This window comes from Haliotis rubra, unplaced genomic scaffold (genome assembly GCF_003918875.1).
Source record: "Haliotis rubra isolate DU_JTF1 unplaced genomic scaffold, ASM391887v1 Scf62, whole genome shotgun sequence".
Taxonomy (NCBI): domain Eukaryota; kingdom Metazoa; phylum Mollusca; class Gastropoda; order Lepetellida; family Haliotidae; genus Haliotis; species Haliotis rubra.
Genome location: NW_025767324.1, coordinates 106,821 through 131,685, shown reverse-complemented (window position 1 = coordinate 131,685; position 24,865 = coordinate 106,821). Strand labels below are relative to the sequence as shown.

The 24,865-nt window shown below is 39.4% G+C and overlaps 1 protein-coding gene across 5 annotated transcripts in view; it reads left to right on the top strand.

Moving 5' to 3' along the window:
* LOC124256123 (kinesin-like protein KIF21A) overlaps positions 1-24,865 on the top strand; it is a 132,127-nt gene that overhangs the window by 61,694 nt on the left and 45,568 nt on the right. For 4 of the 5 annotated variants that reach the window (XR_006892830.1, XM_046690076.1, XM_046690077.1 and 1 more), the window contains exons 12-26: positions 337-403; positions 926-1,156; positions 2,181-2,328; positions 3,012-3,084; positions 3,361-3,396; positions 5,135-5,329; positions 5,704-5,903; positions 7,349-7,616; positions 7,835-7,926; positions 10,071-10,139; positions 10,814-10,885; positions 17,971-18,090; positions 21,153-21,254; positions 21,670-21,835; positions 23,758-23,809. Coding sequence is in view for 4 of the 5 variants with exons in the window: in XM_046690076.1 (XP_046546032.1) it covers positions 337-403; positions 926-1,156; positions 2,181-2,328; positions 3,012-3,084; positions 3,361-3,396; positions 5,135-5,329; positions 5,704-5,903; positions 7,349-7,616; positions 7,835-7,926; positions 10,071-10,139; positions 10,814-10,885; positions 17,971-18,090; positions 21,153-21,254; positions 21,670-21,835; positions 23,758-23,809 (1,891 nt within the window). In the remaining variant the exon portion in view is untranslated. The remainder of the gene's footprint in view (positions 1-336; positions 404-925; positions 1,157-2,180; positions 2,329-3,011; positions 3,085-3,360; positions 3,397-5,134; positions 5,330-5,703; positions 5,904-7,348; positions 7,617-7,834; positions 7,927-10,070; positions 10,140-10,813; positions 10,886-17,970; positions 18,091-21,152; positions 21,255-21,669; positions 21,836-23,757; positions 23,810-24,865) is intronic. The other variant, XM_046690079.1, reaches the window with a different exon arrangement.

The window sequence follows — 24,865 nt, the reverse complement described above, 5'->3', positions numbered from 1 at the left end:
TGGTAGCCTAGTGGATAAGTGTCCGCTCGTCACGCCAGACACCTGGGTTCGATTCCCACATGGGTACAATGTGTGAAGTCCATGTATGGTGTCCCCCAATGTGGTATTGCTGGAATATTGCTAAAAGTGGCAGATTTTGTTTCAAGGTTTGTCAGTACCAACCCATGCTCAGGGGTTTCTTGAAAGTGGTATCGACTGATACCAATGTTCTCCTGGGCTTCCTCCTCTCACATCAAGCTGACATGCATGACATACTACAACTGGAAGTGGGGCATTGAACACAACTCACTCTTGGTTATTTTGCTTAGACTGATAATATGTTTCATCTCTTTACAGGAGAGACGTCAAATGAGGAGGTGACCAACTTGATAACTGGTTATGTGAAAGAGCTGGAGGATCTGAGGTGAATACCATCAGCTGTCAAAGTGAACTGAAACCTACTGATACTCTTACAATAGTTAATGATATGTCCTTGTTGAATGAATAGTCAAATGAGTACCTACTCTTGATAAAATACCAGCTGCATCCCCAGACCACTAACCTAATATATGAAACCTCATTATATTGGTAGAATATTTATGAATGGGTCTTTGAACCACAGTCACCCTGTCAGATAGTAATATGTCTGAATGCTGAGTTAAACAGATATAGAGTACCTATGCTTCTTAGTACATGGTGTAAGACTCATCCTCAGTCATCAAGGGTTTTATTTCATTCTGTAAAATAAACACACTGGAAGCTCCTTTAGCGTCCTTCATTACTTGTAGCACTGCTTATTTGGAATTAGGCACAGAATGCGAGTGTGCTGATGAATGGGTCCATGTTTGTGTTTATTGTAACAGGAAAATAATTTTGGCCTCTGGTATAGTAGATATCTTGCTAATTGCCTGTATTTGATATAAGAATATGTGGTTTCTGTTTTCAGGGCCAAACTAGCCGAGTCATCAGCTATGGTTACTCATGCCCAGAAATATTCTGTGCGTAGTCCGTCTCGACTGATGGTCAGTCCCATGTCCACCACATTCCCATCGTCTGGGGGGTTCGACTACCCCCTATCCCCTGACAACAGTGTCATGGCTCTCATCGTGGAGGCCAAGAAGGATGTCAAGAAGCTCAAGAAAGTCAAGAGGTCCAAGTCAAGGCAATCTAATCAGGGGTAAGTGATGGAAACCTTGAAGCTCCACAATTTTCTCTGGGATTCCAGTTCAGGATGGATCACCAATACCATAGGCTAGTTGTAAGTGTCATCTGTAATGAGAATGTAGAGGTTACACAGAGCTCCAGATAAGTTTTAGCTCATGTGGGTACTGTACCCACTGTAGATTTTTGGAGTGGGTCTTATGAATGTTGAGTGGGTATTTCATTTTCAGTTACCCACTGCTTACGAATATGTGCGTATTTCCGTCATTTTACTCACCTAGGTATTATGTCATTGAGTAAGTTTACTAAGCAGGTATGTCCTGCCTTTTATCATACCTAATCAAAACCAACTTAAATATAATGGAAATGATTTCATAAAAAAATCACTTATCCAATACTGACAGTACAACACTAGTCCTATACTAACAGTACAACTTGATAGCAATCGATGTCTTTTTCATTACGCAAGCGATTTTATATATATATTCTGTATGCATTTGTTTTAAACTTTTTGCGTATCTAACATTTTCAATGCGTAATTGGTACGCGACAATTATTTTTCAATGCGTAATTGGAAATTTTCTACGCGTATTTTACCCGGATACGCAGCTTATCTGGGCCTCTGGTTACAATGTGTGACCTGGCTCACTGTGTATATTTCTGTCAGGTATTAGTGCTGATGCTTTCAACCACTGGATGGCATAACCCAGACTCGATTGTTTACAGATTGCCATCATATGACTGGAATATTGTTTAGTGTGGTGTTAAACAACACACAAACAAAAAACATTTACCTCGAATGTCATGTCCTTGTCTGATGTATGAAAAAAAAAAAACCTCAAAAATGTTCTTCTTAATTCTTTAATGCATTGGGGCTCCTGCTACCCTGGGCAGGAGTCCCTATATGTAACATGGATTTCTGTAATAGGAAGAGCACTGTCTTCATTAAGGAGAATTGACTGAATGTATGTTTTGTAATCAGGTCAACAATAAATATCTAACCAGATAGAGATTTTGTAATGAATTCTTCCTGCTTCCAGCAGTGATAAAGAGAATGAGGGTGAAGAAGGGGGAGGTGAGATGCCAGCAATGCCGGAGGGCAAGGAGAATGGGGAAGAAGAAGTAGGGGAAGTGGAGCATGAGGAGAGTCAGGAGAAGTCAGAGGATGAGGAGGATGACGAAGAAGATGTGAGTATCCTTCTTTTGTTTAAGACAGGAAGTAGATGTGGGCCTGCTTCATCAAAGTACTCTAACATAGTGTTTGGGCTAAAGCTACTCTGTGGAACAAGGCTCTGTACGTTAAGCCTTACCATCTTTCACTGTCAACAGTGTTCAGAACACTGGGAATATGTACTATTCACACTTTTCTAAGAATCAAATCATTGATTCAACAGAAAACTATGATGTGGGATCTAATTTGGTTTAATAACCAAGCTTATTGTAAGCATGGATCCTAGGTTTCAGTATGTCACTGCATCTTGTGGATCCCATGCCTGCTATTGACAGGTGCTGTGTACTTGTCAATGACTCGTTCCATGATTTGCAAAATGGTTGATTGGTGCCATGAAAACCATTTTTATGGTTACTCATGCATCAAGTGCATAAGGTTAGATTAAAGTGGCTGTTTGCCTAAAGAAGGATACCATATTATTATTTATCCAGTTTTAAATTGATACAATTTCAAATTATAAATCTATGTTTAAGTAAAGTTTGGGAATTGTTCTTATCCTTAGCAAAGTGTGTGTAGTATATTAAAGTGGATCTATTTTTTTGCAATTAACCATAGTGGTATCGTTTGTATTGAATGATAAAAACAACATTTCATGATTTCAAACAACATTGACTCTGTTGTTGTTACTATTATTCTGTAGATTGAAGACGATGATGAAGAAGACACAACTGAAGATGAAGTAAGCTCTTCTGAATCCGACTCCGAAGATAAAGGTATGTATTTTAATGTGGTAGACTCTGTAGTTTACAAAGTAGTTGATTGATATTAACAATTAATACCAGCACCAATCTTTCTGAATCTTATATAAGGTGTGAGACCATCACATTCGTAGAATTATAAAAAGATATTGAACAATTAAAGCCGGCTTCAAATTAAGTGCCTATCTACTCAAGAGAATTGTAACAAGAATGAATCTTAACCATGTTTTATGGGTGGATATATATATCAGCAGTAATAATTGTAAGAATGGAGTAACATTTTCTTAACAGTTGAACTTTTCCTGGATTATGGTCGCTTCTGGTCAGGTAGAGTTGTCTCCCCTGTGCTTTTCACAGTCAGAATATATTTCCTACCAGAATCATGTCCCATACTACAGTGGCCAACATAGTCTATGTGTTCGAGAGAAGTGATAATATAACGTTGTTAATACTTCAAGATTTGTATGTTCTGCATTCCTCCAAAATTTGTAAATACAGTGAAGAAATAAAGGGTGCATCTCTATGTATGAATTTAGTGTAAACTCTTACCTGGCACTGAAAATTGTCAGGCATATGGCTACAAAGGGTGGCAAGAAATATATTTCCATTTGTACAACCAAATCTAAATGCTCATCTGTTCGAGCACTTGACCGTTTCCTCTTTCCGGTTTCCTCATTCTGGAATTGTCCATAGCTTGACTTGAAAATGGCCACTACACCACAAAGTATTCACTGTGATTGAGGAATGTCATTTATACAAACATGTTGTCAGAGTAGAAAATGTTTGGACAAATAGTTCTTCACACATACAGATGTATTCAAGAATATGTGGGTTAGAAATGAAAGGATTCTTGGTAAGTCAGTAGCCCAAGACTGATTTCCGTTTGAAAATGGTAGGCATTTTGGAAATCTGTCACAGCTCTTGGCTTTTTGCTCCTGGTGTCGTCATGGAAATTGTGTATATATTCTTGTTCAAGGCTACATCTTTATTAAAGACATCAATGTTTTCGTTAAAACAAACTGTTATTTTGTTAAGGCATGTTGGCCACTGTATTGTGTTTGTGAATTTGTTCAGTGCATTCATTTCATTTCTGCACCCTCAAACTTAATTTCTGATAATATACCACTGTGGTCTGTCATTCTGAGGACATTTGATTTTGTGATGAGAAGGATCTGTTATGGTGTGTGTGTGTGTGTGTGATATGCTGTGAATGTACAACTTCTGGTTTTCTGTCTCTATGTTGAGAAATTCATAGTAATATTTTGTTGAAACTGTAACCAATAGTTTACGACTTTGCATGTTATTTCTTTTCAGAGTAGAAAGTACCATGTTACACATATCAGTATGAACCATTTAGTAATATCATAGTAAAAAGGCTTTGTCCAACTTTTGAAAGTTTTGTTTGTAGACAAACATGGAGTTGTCATAGCTTTAGTGAGATTTCATAATCCCGAATGACCATCCATTGATCAGTTGAATGTGCACTCAAAAATAGCATTAACGTACTGTGGCACAACTGGTAATTGTTAACTGGCCACATCTGCTTCAAGACCCCGACACCAATGTCATTGCTTAGTACGCAGTGCACAAACCACAGCTGAAACAAACCATACCTACAGCAACCTGTCACCAAAGATTAACTGATGTCCATATCAATAATTGCTCCAAACCTTACCATTGAACTCATGATTGTTGTCATGATTCCATTGCTTTTGTCATACCATACTTTTGTTATGACGTTCGTAATACCTGTAAAATGGTGATAAATGGAGATTCTTTTGAATATGAGGCATGAATACATGACAATATATTTGATAATAATTGATAAAGAATATTGTACATGTCTTTTTACTTGTTATTTTTTCGTCATGTAGAAGTCTGTTTCAAAATGTTTCAAAATGCACTGAGTCATTTTAAATACTTAAAATAGCAGGATAGCATTACTTTAAGATGTTCAGAATTGATTAAATCATTTTAATCTTTTTCAAGATACTGTATGTAAGTAAGTATGTATGAATCATTTAACTGGCCAGGAATTGTTGTATTGGTATTCTGCTGTTCCTAGACTCGGACCACATCCATGAGGACCTGGCTGAGCTGACCTGTGAGATCACCATCAAGCAGCGCCTTATAGAGGAGCTGGAACACAGCCAGAAGAAGGTCCACGCCATCAAGCAGCAGTACGAGGAGAAGGTGATACAGCTGCAGCAGCGCATCAAGGAGACGGAGATAGAGAGGGACAAGATCCTATCTAATGTTGGTAAGTTGAGGACGAGATCTTATTGAGTGGTGGTAAGTATAGAGGGTCTCGTCTGAAGCAGTGTTGGTTAGTTGAGAGGGACAAGATTCTATCCAATGTTGGTAAGTTTAGGTGGACAGGATCCTAGTAAATGTTTGTAGGTTGAGATTGATGAAATCCTATGCAATATTGGTACAGGGGGACACGATCCTAGTCAATGTTGTTAAGTAGAGATGGACAAGGTAAGTAAGCTTAGAGACACAAGGTCCAAGGCAATGTTAAGTTAAACACGACAATGTCCTCTTCAATGTTGGAAAAGTTTTGGAAAGATGATAATGTTGACTGCTGCATTAAAATATACACTCACTCACACACTGTCTGCTGATTGGCCACAGGTCAGCTGGAGTCGGTGTCCAATGAGAAGCAAAAGAAGGTGAAGGATGAGTTTGCAAAGAAGCTGGGAGATCTGCAGATGGAGCTGAAGAAGATGCAGGCTGCCAAACGGGAACATGCCAAGATGGTGCGCAACCAGAGTCACTTCGAGAAGCAGCTCAAGACACTGCAGCACGAAATGCAGGAGATGAAGAAGACCAAGGTTGGTTCACTGGTCATAATGAAAGCTAGCACTGTAGTAACTTGTCATGTAATAAGCCCCAGATCTTCTGTCTGATTTTAAGAACAATTTACACTAGTAATACTGAAACAAAATGGATTTAAGTCTTTTGTCTTGGGCTAAGTGCAATCGTTAGATTTTATATTCTTTTGTTGGTTTATGCTCTTGTAAATATGTAAATTTGTGGTGGATAGATAGACTTATGACATAAGTTATATTTGGGATTACACTTTCTTACTAAAGTACAGATTCTAGTACTTTTGTTGGGTTCAGTCCCATCCGGGATTCGAACCCACACCCTCAGAGTCAGGCACCTAATCGCCAGCACACAAAGTCAGCCGCCTAACCCACTCAACCAACCATGACTTCCACTAAATGGCATTGTCTAATCATAGCTTTGTGTACCCCTCTGATAATAAGTGGCACAGCTCCCATGGCCCATGATTACACAATGCCATTAGAAAGTGATCAAAGTAACATGTTATATTTGGGATTTCACTTTCCAGTTGTCTGACTTTCATTTTATGGGTTGAGTCCCATCTGGTTTTCATTTTGAGAAAGTTAAGTGGTCTAAGGTGTCTGACTTTGTGTGCTGGCGATTAGGTGCCTGACTCTGAGGGTGTGGGTTCGAATCCCGGATGGGACTGAACCCAACAAAAGTACTAGAATCTGTACTTTACTAAGAAAGTGTAATCCCAAATATAACATATGTTACATTTGATCACTTTCTAAATGGCATTGTGTAATGATAGATAGACATGTTTTACGCCGCTCGTAGCAATATTCCAGCAACATCACGGCAGGGGACACCAGAAATGAGCTTCACACATTGTACCCATGTGGGGAACCCGGTCTTGGGCTACCCCACCTCCCCACTTATGTTGAATGGGTTTTAGTAATAGAAATTTGAAAAATCAGGTGATTGCTATCTTGAAGGAGTTGCTCAAATCCATTTATTAAGCCATTATCATGGTTTGTCACATAACAACAGTATATCTATTGAGTATCATTTTTGGCAGGAAAAAAGTTGATGAATGAAAAATTATTGATAAACTACTTTGTGGAATACCTATGTGGACTCCAGGGGAGAATAGGTCATCTGTTTGCCATAGTTTCCATAAGTGTTGGCTCAATGTTGTTCATGATATCAACGGGGCGGTGGGGTAGCCTAATGGTTAAAGCGTCCGCTCGACATGCTGAAGACCGGGTTCGATTCCCCACATGGGTGCAATGTGTGAAGCCCATTTCTGGTGTCCCGCCACCTCCGTGATATTGCTGGAATATTGCTAAAAGCGGCGTAAAACTATACTCACTCACTCACTCATGATATCAACCACTTGTACACCTGGCCCAGATTACATTCAGCAGGCTGCTATAGCCCAAACCTTGGGGAGTAAAACAATTTTCGCTCACTCAATGACTCCTAGGTGCGACTGATGAAGCAGATTAAAGAGGACGGTGAGAAAAACAAGCAGAGTGAGACGCGCAGGAACAAGGAGATTGCTCAGATGAGGCGTGAGTTTACTCGAAAGGAGAACCGGATCAGAAACCTGGAGAGAGAAAAGAACCAGAAGGAGCAGGTGTTGAGGCGGAAGCAGGAGGAGGTAGAGGCGCTGCGGAAACGTCAGAAACCCCTGTCTTCCCGTGCTGCTGGGCGCATCGGCAAATATGAAAAAGCACCCACCATTCCAATAGGTACACACATCTCTCTTTTGTTAGATGTAAATACCTCCAGCAATCACTGGCCTAAACATTTAGGCCAGACTTTTATTACTTGCAGGCTGCTTTCAGATAGTTGGAATATTGCAGAGAGACACATTAAACTGAAAACACTGATTGATGCTAACTTATTACTATTAGGTTGTACTGTATGTATAAAGTGATATACACTGATACGTCTCATATTATTTCAGACCCTATATCTACCTCATCACCACGAAGACGAAGAAGAAATGAATTTTCTCCTAAAGCTGCTAAACAAAAATGGGACATTATAGAGAAGAATGTAAGTACTTTTCTTTTATAACCTATGCATAATAGCATAACAATTATAATAGTACATATTGATAGATTGAGCAATCAGGCGATGTGACTACCTATCTTATCTTAACCAGATGATCTGGTTCTTTGTTCATGACATCAATCACAGGATTTTCTGTTCTGGGCCCACTTGCACAGAACGATCTTAGCGCTACAATTATTGTAATTCCTTAAGATCGCGATCTTAGGCTTCGGTTACAATCGCCATCTACTTGCACAAAGCAATTGTAGGCTAAGATTATTGTAAGTTACAATCGAAACTTACAATTGGTCCGGACCAATTGTAAGGAGCTAAGATCATTTTAGTCATTTTAGAAATGGCATTCAAATTAGTGTCTGTTTCACGCAAATAATCAGCTTTACGTTTGGAGATTGCATTTATATTGCATGAAACTGTGTGGTTCGCCTCGACATTTCAACAACACGGAGAATGCACAACTGATTTAACGTCGGGTACATTTTTATTTACTGTAGTGAAACACATAACTATCGAGTCGACATCACATAGTACTATTCCCACCCGATTCAATGTTGGAATAAGTGTGAAACAACATACCTTTTTGATTATCAAGGAAAGGATAGTAACGAAAGGTGTCTGCATGCGATTAGCAATGGCCGTGACCTTTTCAATAACTCAAGGGCAGCTAATCTTAGTGTTTACGCAAGATGGGAGTGGTTTCCCTTGGCATGTTATGCCGCCGCCGTTGACTCTGCCATGTCCAATGCATTTAATGTTGTGACATCGCAGATCTCCACATATATTTTTTACCAGTCACATTTGTGTCTTTGAATTTGTCTTAGTTCATAATTTAAAAAATCTACAATTAGATAACGTGCAAAATCAAGTTTCTTTCTCATTTCTAAATATAACATTGAGTCTGACGAGAGACGTGGGTTTTTAATATATGCATTTTAGATATAATACAAGTATTCATCAAACAGGAAAATACACTTGCTAACGCTTTTGAAATTTGTATAAAAGGAATTTCACAATGAGAAAAATAATTATCAATGAAACAGGGTTAAATAATTAACATACTTTGAATAAGTATTTAACAACACATACTACATGAACGAAATATTTATTATTCAAATTTCCCTGTCATGCATTTTCCACAACCCTCCCGTAGTCATGTCACCTTTTCATATCTTTACAAAATTAATACTTGTGGGATATATTTGGGGTTTTACACCAAATCCCCCATACAGATGCATATTAAACAATGTCTCATTGGCAACCACTGGCAAACCACACATTTAGGTGCTATATCATAAGGAAATTTTATTTATATTTTGTTTTAATTTTCATAATTATTAAGTCACTAAATTTAGAAACAAATTTATTAGGTTTTTTTCATATTTCAATATTTTCAAAAATCATGGGTAGGTATTTCTGGATTTGCAATGTCACATGCTTTGTTCATAAATCAAGACCGTTAGAATGTAGAAAAATGTGTGTTATCTTCACGTAATCGTTTCCTATAAAGATTTGTGGGATTTTTTTTCATGAAAATTCTGCAAGGTGTGATTGAGGGAGGTATGTGTTGTATGCAGTAACCAGTTCCACTCTTTACTTGCGCAGCATGCTATGCACATTTGCAGACAACTGTAGACAGGTGTCGAGTTCAAGACATTCCTACCTCCACCGTTGAAGAGTTCGATCTTAGCTAAGATCGCGATCTTAAATCCATGCCGTCTTACAATCGCTCTAAGATCAGCTTTGTGCAAGTGGATTAGGGCAATTGTATGTTGATTGTAAAGTTGATTGTAGTGGCCTAAGATTGATTGTAACTAAGGTTGTTCTGTGCAAGTGGGCCCTGGACTCCATGCAACAAACACAAAACATTCATTGAAATGTAAGGAACAGTTTCATGTAATCATCAGAAGTGCAAATGAACAAAAATACTGATGGTGGTGCATATTCAAACCCCTTTAATTCTATGTACGGACACCTCATACTCGAAATAACTCGCCTTGCTCTATAAATGCTTTTCTCCTTTTTTTTTGAAAATTTATTGCAAGGACTATTCTGCCTCTATTCCTGTTGTCAATGTGTATGTCTTGGGTTACAGGGTCTGATGCTGTACTTTAATCACTTGTCTGTTCCAGGTTGGATCTGTGATAACAAAACGTCAGACGATATCTCACATGGAGAAGGACATGGATGTCTGGCTGAAGGTAAGACTCCTGAATCTTCTGTAGTCTGTTCAATCTGCCAAAGATGTCTATCAGAGTTAACTAACTAATATGAACTCCCACAACAATCATTTATTGATGCTTCCAATATGGATTCATCCTGTATTTAAGAGAACAATAGTTTGATCAGTTATTTTTGTTCATTATATTTGAGATATTTTAAGAGATATATTAATGATTCAATATGTATAGTCCGTTTGGCTAAAAAGCGGACCGATGAATTGCAATCTAACTCGAAAACTAATAAACATAACATACTCAATGAAACGCTGATCATAATCAAAACATCATACCCACTCTGTGAGGTTTTTGCAGAATTTTTGTCCTAAAAATAATAAAGTTGTTTTACAAACTTTGATTTAAATAATGACACAGTTCACTGTTTGTTATGAGGGAGGAGTGCAGAGAAAGGGACAGCCAGGTGTTCGAGAAGCACGTTCACAGACAAAGTTATTTATTCATTTACCTGTGCTGTGCCGTCTCCATCCGTTCTCGAACACCTGGCTGTCCCTTTCTCTGCACTCCTCCCTCGTAACAAATAGTGAACTGTGTCAACTGGGTAACCCAAACTGTGGGTCCCTTCAAAATAATGCTGGATTTGCCCATGCTTACTTTCTTCATGTGCTATTGTTTTATTATTATGTATTAACTTCCAGCAAAGGGAGAAGTTAAGCAAGAAGCTGGAGAAGTTTGTCAAGAAAAGAGATTCCTACATTGCACTTCAGAGGGTATGTCGTGGATTCTGTAGTCTTTTGAAAGACCTTGCAGTAGCTCACCGAATTTGCACACTTTTTGCTGGATTGATAAGCTATCAGTCTTGGTCTGTAACTGTCCTGTGTTTGAGTTGCATCAATTCAGAAATGTATGCCATCTTCATTAAATTGGAAGTAAAGACATACTATTAAAGTATTATTGGGCTCTCTTGTTTTCATTAGTCATTCAAACTTTGAATCTTTCAGAACATGAGGTGAGGTGAGGTGAAATTGGGTTTTACGTCGTGCTTGAGAATACTTCGCTCATATGACGACGTGCATGTGTGTGTATGTGTATGTGCGGCTGCTTGTACTAGCCCAGACTGAAGCTGGTTTTATATAGTGCTAGCCCACTGACATACCATGCCGCAGTGAAGCATGAATACCCCACTCAGACACATTATACTGACTCCGAGCCGACCAGTCCTTGTTGTACCCATTAAAGCCGAGCGCCAGGCAGGGACCAACAAGTACCCTATTTTAACGTCTATTTTTCCTTATCCTGACTCATGCTCTTTTTGCTTGTCTTCTTCTTCTTGCGAACATAGTGGAACACTTGTATCTCCCTAATTGAAGCTCCCTTCAATTTAAAATCACTAATTAGTATTCACCACGAGTTACCTCCTTTCCATAAGCTGGCGAACCAGGGATTTACTCCATGTCGCGACTCTCTCCTTCTTTCGCCCAGTGAGCTGGGCGTGAGGCGCCTGTGTCTCCCGACACACTATATCCTTTGTTTTATATTTAGTTAGTTACCCTCGATAGACATCTATAGAGGTTTAGCTAGTATCCTTCAACGATTATATATTGATATTTAGTCGTTTTCTACAGTTTATTCACGGGGACGCCGTGTTTGTTTCAAGGGATTACGTTGATGAAAATTCTGTACTATTGCAGATTACGTTTTTATGCTGCTGCTGATCCACCTTTAATATGATGTACGGTACCATGTTTATTATAATCACACTGCAGTTGGGCGGTACTAATTTATCAATTCTACCTTTTTATTAATATTTACTGCGTTTGGCACGCACAGCAGATAGGTCGCGATGCAGAGTCTAGTATGATTGATACACGGAACCCTCGCCAGTCTACTGCTGTTGGCCGACTCCTCCCGTGTGGTGTTCGCTAGAGTGGTGGAGAGGTGTGGGACGTAGTCCGCCATCTCAAGAAGCATCCTGCTTTCCAGACATCCCATCGCCGCAGCAGAAGACTAGAGGGTTTTTCTACTACATCTCAACAACCGGAGACCGTTCCCATCGAAAGTTTTGGGCCTGTATGATGATCAGCCGGTCATCATACCGGTTGTACATCAAAGATTGACCGATGTCGGCACAGATCAGCATGCAGCCTGATGTACCAACGCGCCAGATATGCGATGATCGCGTCCTGAGGGTCCCATCATTTACCAACACTCAACGCAGACGTCGCGCACACCCAGGGCAGCGTCCGACCTCTGAGGGAAAATCAACGAAGTCTACTAGGACTTTCTCAACCGAGATTGTTCCAAACCGATGACCTGGACTCTACGATGATCAGCTGATCATCATCCCGGCGACGCCACAAGAAAGCGACGGTGATTAGCTACAACGACATCAGCAGAGATCACCATGCAGCCTGATGCCTCTACACTGATGTCGGACGATTTTTCCGGTGGACCCTCCATTAACACCGCCAGATAAAGCACTGACGCACCTCGCCGCGAGACCATCCCAGAAGACATGATGCGACAAATTATGAACATCATGGAGGACCAATATCTGCGGTAGCAGGGTCCGAAGCCGGCGAAGGCTCCAAGCGTGACAGCACCCCAGAGGCACCCCGTCAACGTAGCAGCCAGGGACGATGTCACCTTCGCTGGAAGGAAGTCGCGGACCACCTTGGACGGCGACCTAGATGTACAGCCAGCGAAGGCCTTGGCATGGAAAGGACCTAGATGTACAGCCTTGGCTAAGGCGAAAGAACCTAGATACAGCCTTCGCGAAGGACCGGCGAAGGCAGGATAGATCATCACCTTATGCGTTTCATCCCTAGATGTGGACTGGGACCATCAGACATGACGGAAGCCTTCGCGAAGGTCATATCGTCGTTCTCCCGGACCGGACGCAGAGGAAGCTTCGCGAAGGCATACGCTGAAGGACACCTGAATCCAGATCATCATCATCTAGAAGGACATCGAGGGGACTATACAAGAGCTTAGCGAAACTATCAGCGTTCCCCTCACAAGTCTCCAAGAAGATCAACCCATAGACAAGTTGATCATCGATATCAAGTATAAGAACTACAATCGTATATTGGTTCTGTTGAATCCATGACGAGACGTATGTTCGCTGGCCTAAATAGATCTAGAACGATCAATTAGACACTTATCACCAGACTTCGTGAACACCGACTTCTGAATATAAGATGATCCATGCGGCCCTACTTAGGCATGGTTAGCCACGATCCCACATCCTGTTAAACACAGAGGCTGTTCGACGGCAAGCTCATATATATTTATATATATATATATATACTAATCGGCTTTGATTCGACACCTTCGCGATGGTCGCGAAGGCTAAAGTGGCTCCAAGTCTACTTCACCCAGAAGATCTAGAAGGGATACTTCGGAGAACTTCGCTAAGTCTCGGCGCTCACCGAGGAAGTCTCTCCTCCAAGGTTTCCATATACTAGCCACTTTCGTCATATATAGCTACTTCGTCAGTCCGCTTCAAGACGCCGCATAAGTTGATTATCAACTGTATGCCAGATGCCGCCTATAAGCCTACGCGAAGATAATTGCTTAGGCTATTTACAACACAGAACGCCGCTGTATTATTAGTCAACGACATTTCATAGATCTTCACAGAAATCAACTATTCGTGATAAATTGCTAATATACAATCCCGGACGACGATACGATTATCTACATGCGTGACCATTACATATCTGCAGACACAATTCAATATCGAGGTGAACAGCAGCCTTGTTACAGCGCAGTATAACTCTTAATCGTCAAAGTTTCTGAGAAGAAATATGTACAACAAGTTCAACGTTAATTCTACAATTATGACGATACATTCATGTATTACAGTCTACAAGCTCACAACTTGCAAGTTGTTTATACCCTTATATATAAGGAAGTCGGAATTATATTCAAACTGAAATTATTTTCACGACAACCAGGAAAATAACCTACCCAGCATAAAATTTACAGAGCGAGATATTTCATACCGGAGGTTTCAGCAGCGGTTACCATTAACCCTAAACACGTGGTCACTCGGATAACTTCGGGAAGCTACGGTGAAGACCGACGTTTATGCTAATATCAACGCATTCGACAAGAATTTATTCAAGGTGGGTTTTTTCCCGCTACACCGGTGACATCACAGCTGGTATTTATACAGAATCAAAATGCCTTGTTCTGATTGGTCCGCTGAGGGACAACGACCTACACAGAGGTCGATCTCTGTTCACAGTTCAAGACTTACGCCACAAGTGACAACTATATATCAGTGAACGAAAGCAAGCCTCATTACAGTCCAGTTAACCTGAACATTGATTAGACTGCCTTTCTTCAAGTTTGAGAGACCTCCCTGTCAAGTTAAGACGAGGGATCGGCAGTCAGGCGCATTTTACATAAAGTTCAACGAGGACAGACACACCTGGTTGTTGACCTACATCGCCAAGGATTTCATGAGCCAATTACCTAGAAGCGAAAGATACAAGTGGATCTAAATCCACAGCGTTTGCCAGACTACAGCTGAATTTCATCAGCGACTAACACAACTAGATGGTTAGTAAACCTACTAAACTTCTGTTTGGAGAATAAAACGGAAATTTCACGCCCAACCTGGGATATGAATATAGTGCTCAACACCTCACAAGTGAGGTTTATGAACACGCCTGGATGACATACTTGGACCCCATGATACGACGATGATTCTATCAAGATGGCCAGCAAGAGCACTGTAAATTTATCTCCACCAAACCAAACAGGAGGAAAAATGCAACAGATTTTTCCTCTATCATCAACTTTACGCTAGAGTGAAGTCTCGGTAGTACTATATCTCCATTTGGATCAGAACTGTCATTCAGTGCATATGCGGATGGACCTATTCCACTCGATCCCTCCATGAGCTTAATACTCATGATATTATAGCGCTAACTTCTAGAATTGTTCTACACAAATGTGATTGAAATAATGGAGGGTTTATTTCTGGAAATCCGATATGGTGGTTGCAAACCATTATCTGAGAGATATCACCACCGAGGGACGCCTCAGGTATACACCAATTGATCCCATGGTCCTCTATGACAACAGCTGACAGTTCTCGGAGAAGATAAGTCAATCTAACAGATTTTTACTTATCTTATAACAATACTAAATAGCTTCATGCTATATATAATTTACTTAAGTTCCTTTTATCATCACAGTACTATGATTATTACATCATACAATATATAAGTTAACAACTCTACAGAGTTTGTTATTATATATATTTACCTTAAGTTATTCATATCTTAAGAGTAATACTATGGTTACATGATAAATGCATTAGCTAACAAACTCTACAGAGTTTTGGCTATTTTATACATAGCTTAAGTTAATTAAGCTAACAAACTCTACACGGAGTTTTACTATTATATAGGTAACTTAAGCTAATTATACCTTAAGCATAGTACTATACTCATATTATTAAAATATATTGGCCAACAAACTCTAAGGAGTTTTGCTATTATATAGGTAGCAAAGCTTATTCATATCTTAGAAAGCTTAAGTACTATGTTTATATCATATAAGTAGATTAGCTAACAAACTCTAAAGAGTTTTTTGCTATTTGGCTTAAGTATCATCATATTTCTAAGCAATATGGTTATATTATAACATGTATTAGCTAACAAACTCTACAGAGTTTTAGCTATTATATATGTAACTTAAGCTTATTCATATCTTAAAGCATGAGTACTATGTTTATATCATATAGGTATATTAGCTATCAAAACTCTAAAGAGGGTTTTGCTATTATATATTTCGCTTAAGTTTTCATCATATTTTAAGCTTTATGGTTACATTATAACATGTATTAGCTAACAAACTCTCACGGAGTTCTTGCTATTATATATGTAGCTTAAGTTTTCCTTCATAAGCTCAATACTAGGTTTATATCATAGCCAACAAACTCTAAAGGGTTGTTTTGGCTATTATACAATTAGCTTAAGTTTTCATCATATCTTAAGCAGTATGTTTACATTATAAGAGTATTAGCTAACAAAACTCATTGTCGAGTTTTGTTATATATATATAGCTTAAGTTTCATCATAGCTTAAGCTCCAGTACTATGTTTTAACATAAAAGTATATTAGTTAATAAACTCTAAGGAGTTTATTTTTATATATACATTTAAGCTTAAGTCTAATCTTTATCTTAAGCTTAGTACTATGGTTACACTATAAACATATTAGCTAATAAACTCTACAGAGTTTTTTTTGGCTATTATATATGTAGCTTGTTAATAATATCTTAAGCACAATACTATACTCATATTGTAAAATATGTTAGCTAACAAACTCTAATGGAGTTCTGCTATTATATATGTAGCTTAAGTTCATTATATCTTAAGCACAATACTATACTCATATTGTAAAATATATTAGCTAACAAACTCTCCACGGAGTTTTATTATATATGTAGCTTAAGTTAATTATATCTTAAGCACACTACTATACTCATATTGTAAAAATATATTAGCTAACAAAACCCTACAGAGTTTTGCTATATATATGTAGCTTAAGTTAATTATATCTTAAGCTCAGTACTATACTAATATTATAATATATATTAGCTAACAAACTCTACAGAGTTTGGCTATTATATATGTAGCTTAAGTTAATTATAGCTAAGCACAGTACTATACTAATATATTATAAAAATATATATTAGCTAACAAACTCTACAGAGTTTGGCTACCCTTATATATGTAGCTTAAGTTAATTATAGCTTAAGCACAGTACTATACTTATATTATAAAAATATATTAGCTAACAAACTCTACAGAGTTTTTGCTATTATATATATAGCTAAAAGCTTATTCATATCTTAAGCTCAGCATTATATCTATATCATATAAGTATATTAACTAACAAACTCTAAAGAGTTTGCTATTATATATAATTAGCTTAAGTTTAATCATATCTTAAGCTTAGGACTATGTTATATCTTAAAGTATTTTAGCTAACAAACTCTAAAGGAGTTTATACTAGCATATTAACAAGCTTAAGTCTATTAGTCTTAAGCATTGTATTAATGTTATATATACTTTATCATAATAAGTACATGGTAATAACCTTTATATGGCAGCTGATAAGTTAGCAGCAGGAATTCATCAGTTCAGTGCCTTTATGAAGTTCCCATAGGGTTATTACAATCATCACAGTTCAAATCACTAATTATTAAAAATCCAAAGTATTAGTATTCCCACCTCCGTTCCATTGAGGATGCTACAAAAAACAAAAGAGCATGAGTCAGGATAAGGAAAAATATGTAATTTTTGGAGTAAAATTGATATTTTATACTTATCCTGACTCATGAGGTCAGCCCTCCCATCCTCCCCAAATAACACTTTGGATTTCCCTGTAAATTCAAATGTTGGGCTCAGTATATGAGGAGAGAGTGAGGCACATGGGTAGAGGTGGCGCCCTCGTTCCCGCGCTTGTGGAAAGGAGGTAACTCGTGGTGAATACTAATTAGTGATTTTAAATTGAAGGGAGCTTCAATTAGGGAGATACAAGTGTTCCACTATGTTCGCAAGAAGAAGAAGACAAGCAAAAAGAGCATGAGTCAGGATAAGTATAAAATATCAATTTTACTCCAAAAATTACATTTTGGTATGACGCGGTCGGGGATCGAACCAGTGACCTTCCGCTCTCCAGGCGGACGCTCTAACCACTACACCACGGAGGCGGTCAGAACATGAAGTGTTGAAAAGCACTGACAGTTGTACATCATTTGAGTATTGAGATGATTAACCTTTAGGAAGCTGACAGACTGATGATCATGCTCCCTTTGTTGTTATACCCAGAGTGCTGAGATCGTCCGGGACCTGGGCGACCAGATCCAGAGTCTGAAGAACCAGATTGAGTATGTCCAGGACAACATTAATGAGTGTCAGACCAACATCATGCAGATGGAGGAAGCCAAGGTAACTTTGTGAAGCTTGGATAGCAGGGATAGGTTGCTTGGTACAGCTGCTGTACCAGCTGGGATAGTGAGGATGGTATGGAGGATGCATAGTGGAAATCTTTTGGTCTGTACCAGCTGGGATAGAGCAGATGGTATGGGGGATGCATAGTGGGAATCTTTTGGTCTGTACCAGCTGGGATAGAGCAGATGGTATGGGGGTTGCATAAAGGAAATCTTTTGGTCTGTACCAGCTGGGATAGTAGGGATGGTATGGGGGATGCATAGTGGGAATCTTTTGGTCTGTACCAGCTGAGATAGTGGGGATGGTATGTAGGATGCATAGTGGGAATCTTTGAGTGGGGTACCAGCTGAAATAGTGGGGATGGTATGGAGGATGCACAGTAGGAATTGTTTGGTCTGTACCAGCTGGGATAAGTGGGGATGGTATGGAGATGTATGGGGATACTTTGGTCTGTACCAGCTGAAATAGTGGGGATGGTATGGAGGATGCATAGTGGGAATCTTTTGGTCTGTACCAGCTGGGATAGAGCAGATGGTATGGGAGATGTATGGGGGGAATCTTTTGGTCTGTACCAGGTGGGATAGTGGGGATGGTATGGGGGATGCATAGAGGGAATCTTTTGAGGGTCTGTACCAGCTGGGATGGCAGGGGATGGTATGGGAGATGTGGGGGAATCTTTTGGTCTGTACCAGCTGGGATAGTGGGGATGGTATGTAGGATGCATAGAGGGAATCTTTTGGTCTGTACCAGCTGGGATATTAAGGAATGTTATGGGGAGATATGGGGGAATATTTTGGTCTGTACCAGCTAGGATAGTGGGGATGGTATGGAGGGATGCATAGAGGGGAATCTTTGGTCTGTACCAGCTGGGATAGTGGGGATGGTATGGGGGGAATCTTTTGGTGTGTACCAGCTGGGATAGTGGGGATGGTATGGAGGATGCATGGTGGGAATCTTTTGGTCTGTACCAGCTGGGATAGTGGAAATGGTATGTAGGATGCATAGAGGGAATCTTTTGGTGTGTACCAGCTGGGATAGTGGGGATGGTATGGGGGATGCATAGAGGGAATCTTTTGGTCTGTACCAGCTGGGATAGTGAGGATGGTATGGGGGATGCATAGAGGGAATCTTTTGGTGTGTACCAGCTGGGATAGTGGGGATGGTATGGGGGATGCATAGAGGGAATCTTTTGGTCTGTACCAGCTGGGATAGTGAGGATGGTATGGAGGATGCATAGAGGGAATCTTTTGGTGTACCAGCTGGGATAGTGGGGATGGTATGGGGGGATGCATAGAGGAATCTTTTGGTCTGTACCAGTTGGGATAGTGGGGATGGTATGGAGGATGCATAGAGGGAATCTTTTGTGCCAGAAAGGATAGGATGGGATAATTCTGGATGTACCAGCTGGGATAGTGGGGATGGTATGGGGGATACATAGTGGGAATCTTTTGGTCTGTACCAGCTGGGATAGAGCAGATGGTATGGGGGATGCATAGTGGGAATCTTTTGGTGTGTACCAGCTGGGATAGAGCAGATGGTATGGGGGATGCATAGTGGGAATCTTTTGGTCTGTACCAGCTGGGATAGAGCAGATGGTATGGGGGATGCATAGTGGGAATCTTTTGGTGTGTACCAGCTGGGATAGAGCAGATGGTATCAGGGATGCATAGTGGGAATCTTTTGGTCTGTACCAGCTGGGATAGAGCAGATGGTATGGGGGATGCATAGTGGGAATCTTTTGGTCTGTACCAGGTGGGGTAGTGGGGATGGTATGTAGGATGCATAGAGGGAATCTTTTGGCCTGTACCATCTGGGATAGTGGGGATGGTATGGGGGATGCATAGAGGGAATCTTTTGGTCTGTACCAGCTGGGATAGAGCAGATGGTATGGGGGATGCATAGTGGGAATCTTTTGGTCTGTACCAGCTGGGATAGAGCAGATGGTATGGGGGATGCATAGTGGGAATCTTTTGGTCTGTACCAGCTGGGATAGTGGGGATGGTATGGAGGATGCATAGAGGAAATCTTTTGGTCTGTACCAGCTGGGATAGTGAGGATGGTATGGGAGATGTATGGGGGGAATCTTTTGGTCTGTACCAGCTGGGATAGTGGGGATGGTATGGGAGATGTATGGGGGGAATCTTTTGGTCTGTACCAGCTGGGATAGTGGGGATGGTATGGGGGATGCATAGTGGGAATCTTTTGGTCTGTACCAGCTGGGATAGTGGGGATGGTATGGGAGATGTATAGGGAAATCTTTTGGTCTGTACCAGCTGGGATAGTGGGGATGGTATGGAGGATGCATAGAGGGAATCTTTTGGTCTGTACCAGCTGGGATAGTGAGGATGGTATGGGAGATGTATGGGGGGGAATCTTTTGGTCTGTACCAGCTGGGATGGTATGGGGGATGCATAGTGAGAATCCTTTGGTCTGTACCAGCTGGGATAGTGGGGATGCCAGGGGCTGTGCGAGCTTGGTTAGAGGGAATGACATCAGCTAGTTGTAAGACATGGGCCTGTGCAAGCTGGAGTAGTAGGGATGATGTAGTGTGTGGAAGCAGACATTGTGACTTGTCTGCAAGCTGGGATCATGGGGATGTCTTGACATGTACTTGCTCGGATATTTGAGATGAACAATCTGCCAGAGTGGGGATAGCATGGTCTGTACCAGCTGGGATAGTGAGGATGATTTGGTCTGGTCATGCTGGGTTAGTGGGGATAATATTGTCTGCACATGGTAGTGTAGTGGGGATGGTGTGATCTGCACAGGGAGGGGGAGACAGGTTGCTGTGGAATATACAATCTGACACAGTCGGGAGGATGAGGTCAGTACATTTGGGAATATCTGCTACAGAGTTTCCATCTACATAATGATAAAAGTGGGATACTGCACATGGATACTGCTGACTGGAAGTTTTACTTGTCTGGAACTCAAGTTTGATATTCAGGCTGTTCCATAGCTTTATGTGATAAGTGAATACCAGGTAGAAGTTCTCTTCTAAGTTCTTCCATGGTGTGTACAGTGATGCAACATTATTGTAACAACCGATCTGTTGACAGGAGGAGACCGAGAACCTGGATGTTGGTGCTGTCATCTCTACAGTGTCACTGGAGGAGGCAAAATACCTTCTTGAACACTTCCTCCAACTTTCAATCAACAAGGTAGAGTTACTTCCCTTTGATCATTTTGACAATGCATAATAAAACAGACTGTGTTATCTCACTCTATTAGCATAATTCCTCAGAGCGCTTTGCCTCTATAGGCCTGTTGTTCCTTTGCTGCTTGAGAAGGAATATTAAACATCGACAGTATAGTGTTGTATTATACATTTATGTATCTTGCTGTTTAGTTTATTTGTTGATACACAGATCAAATCGATTCAAAGGATTTAGAGAGTAGGGGTCCAGAAGCCGTTGAATTGTAGTTACTTTTATGGGAAGAAGTGAATGTTCAAGAATAGGAGGAAATTTGTTTTACTTAAGATTCCAAAACTCCTCAGAATGTTGAAACTTGGGTCAAATGCATTAAGCATGTATATGTCAAACATATATTTGAAAAGACCTGTATGTTGTTCAGGGCATGGCTCTAGCTCTCAAGGATTCCGAATCCAAGGAGTTATTAGCAAAGCTGCATCAGACAGAGCTGAACAACACCCTGCAACAGGATCTGCTGAAACACATGATGATGGATCATGTCGACATAGAGGTGGACAATCTGATGTCCAACAATGACGAACTCGATGGTAAGACATTCTTGTAGACAAGAGAGACTGGGTGGGGATAGAAGCATCTTAGTGATACCATGATGGTGGACATGGATTTCATGGGGGAAGGACTAATCTACATGGTCTGTTGTTCAGTCAGTGTAATCTTGAATATCAAATTTCTTCTTTTTATTAACTTCAGTAATAATTCAGTACTTGATTGATCGATTGTTAAAATTTGAATTATCAGACAACAAAGTGAGTTTTACAAATTTTACACTTTTTGAAAGTAATAATTAGTGGTGTTCTGATGATCGAAAATAATCGAAAATCGATCGAAAGAAGGATTAAAAATGATTATCGATTGTTAAAAAACATATTTGTGATTAATTGGAAGTTTGTTGTGTTAGTTTAACACACTTGAATGCAGTAAACTAGTGATTAAATTTGATGAATATTCACGAACAAATATGCGCTCAACAGCATAAAGAAGCTATGCGCATTGTAAAATTGTATCTACTTTTATTGTTTAAGTACAATTCCAGTGTCTTTCTTGCATGCATGCATTTCATTGCATGACAGTATGTTATAAGAAACATTTGTTAGAAAAAAACTGGTGAAAAACGCTTCAAATTGGTGATTTCATTAAAAATGTATATATATTTCTATTATAATTGATAATCATTCACCACAATCCTCCGATAATTGATAGTGGATTTTGTTTCCGATTGCCAACACTAGCAATAATATATCTCCTTTTTGATGAGCAAACACACAAGACCCCTGTCAAATGTGTTGTGAAGTTAGAAAACGGTCTTTATTGATAACACAGGATCTCTCACCTAAGATTCACATTGTCTGCCACATATCGTTACCATCTGTTCCACATTTTAATCAGCTATGGCAACAAGTCTATGTACTTGGAGCCTTTTCAGAGCCAAATTTCCATTGGATTTGAGGCTGTTATTAACTAAGATTGGATTTGAGGCTGTTGTTAACTAAGATTGGATTTGAGGCTGTTATTAACTAAGATTGGATTTGAGGCTGTTGTTAACTAAGACTGGATTTGAGGCTGTTGTTAACTAAGACTGGATTTGAGGCTGTTATTAACTAAGACTGGATTTGAGGCTGTTGTTAACTAAGACTGGATTTGAGGCTGTTATTAACTAAGACTGGATTTGAGGCTGTTGTTAACTAAGACTGGATTTGAGGCTGTTATTAACTAAGACTGGATTTGAGGCTGTTATTAACTAAGATTGGATTTGAGGCTGTTGTTAACTAAGACTGGATTTGAGGCTGTTGTTAACTAAGACTGGATTTGAGGCTGTTATTAACTAAGACTGGATTTGAGGCTGTTATTAACTAAGATTGGATTTGAGGGCTGTTATTAACTAAGACTGGATTTGAGGCTGTTGTTAACTAAGACTGGATTTGAGGCTGTTATTAACTAAGACTGGATTTGAGGCTGTTATTAACTAAGATTGGATTTGAGGCTGTTGTTAACTAAGACTGGATTTGAGGCTGTTGTTAACTAAGACTGGATTTGAGGCTGTTATTAACTAAGACTGGATTTGAGGCTGTTATTAACTAAGATTGGATTTGAGGCTGTTATTAACTAAGACTGGATTTGAGGCTGTTGTTAACTAAGACTGGATTTGAGGCTGTTATTAACTAAGATTGGATTTGAGGCTGTTATTAACTAAGACTGGATTTGAGGCTGTTGTTAACTAAGACTGGATTTGAGGCTGTTGTTAACTAAGACTGGATTTGAGGCTGTTATTAACTAAGACTGGATTTGAGGCTGTTGTTAACTAAGACTGGATTTGAGGCTGTTATTAACTAAGAATGGATTTGAGGCTGTTATTAACTAAGAATGGATTTGAGGCTGTTGTTAACTAAGACTGGATTTGAGGCTGTTATTAACAAACTTTGTATCTTGTGCTCATGTCGTGATGTTGCAGAGTTTGACATTGAAAGCTGCACTACATCAGCTTCCTCTTCCCCTGCAGAAAGGTGAGTAGGAGATTATCATCATCACTTTTAGTAAATCACGGTCCTCATTTGTAAGGCCCTATTGGTCAAATTGGCTTTCATTCAAGTGCCAATAAAACTTTAAGATTTATGAAAAGAAATTGCTGTCATGAAAGTTTTATTTCTTTCACAATTTAATTTAATTCTGAAATATGAAAAAATTGTGAACATTACAGAAAAGCCAGGCAGTTTTTACGGTAAATTTTCATTATTATTTCATCCCAACTGGTATCAATCCTGGCTGTGTTTTTTGGTCCAAATTCCCAAACTGCTATTGAACCAGTTATGGTAAGGGTTGTTGGTCATTGATAGGAAGGATGGAAGGAGATTTGATTTGACTTTGATGTTCAGTTTACATCTTGTTTACAAAACCCATGTCTTGAACCCTATGTGTTTGTAAACACAATGTACAATGTGTTATTATTTGCAAATCAACAAAAGTCACTACAATTTGCCTAACTACTACTAATTGTTTTCAACCAGCAATTAACCAGAAAGTCAATGACCTTACCTAACAAAATTAATCCATTAATTTTTCAACATTGTTCTCATGCAGAACATTTTACGTGATGAATATAAAAGTTTTTTTTATTACATTATCCTTTTTTTAAATTGCTAACTTTACTTTAATGTTGATATTTGCCACATATATATCTAGGTATTTGTATATTCAATGTTTGAGGACTGCTTTGATCACATTTTCTGAAATATAATATAACATTTCTTGATGAGCAGTTTTTGTGTTTTGTCATCAAAACATTTTTCATACTCACCTGGAAATATTTGTATGCGTCAGGTAAAGAAAGGAATATGTGAATAAACAAAGCATAGTATGAGTTTCAGTTTTAATGTTATGTATGAACTTACTAACAGCTTTGAAGAAATCGTAAGTCACACATGTTTAGAGTTAAAAGCATGCTAACACTAACGAGTAAGTTTTAACACTTGTATATCTGAACCAAGATGTTTATAAACTAACACGCTTTTTTCTTTTTCTTCTCTTCCCTACTCGAGGCGGCTGCCCTCCACTGGTATCGT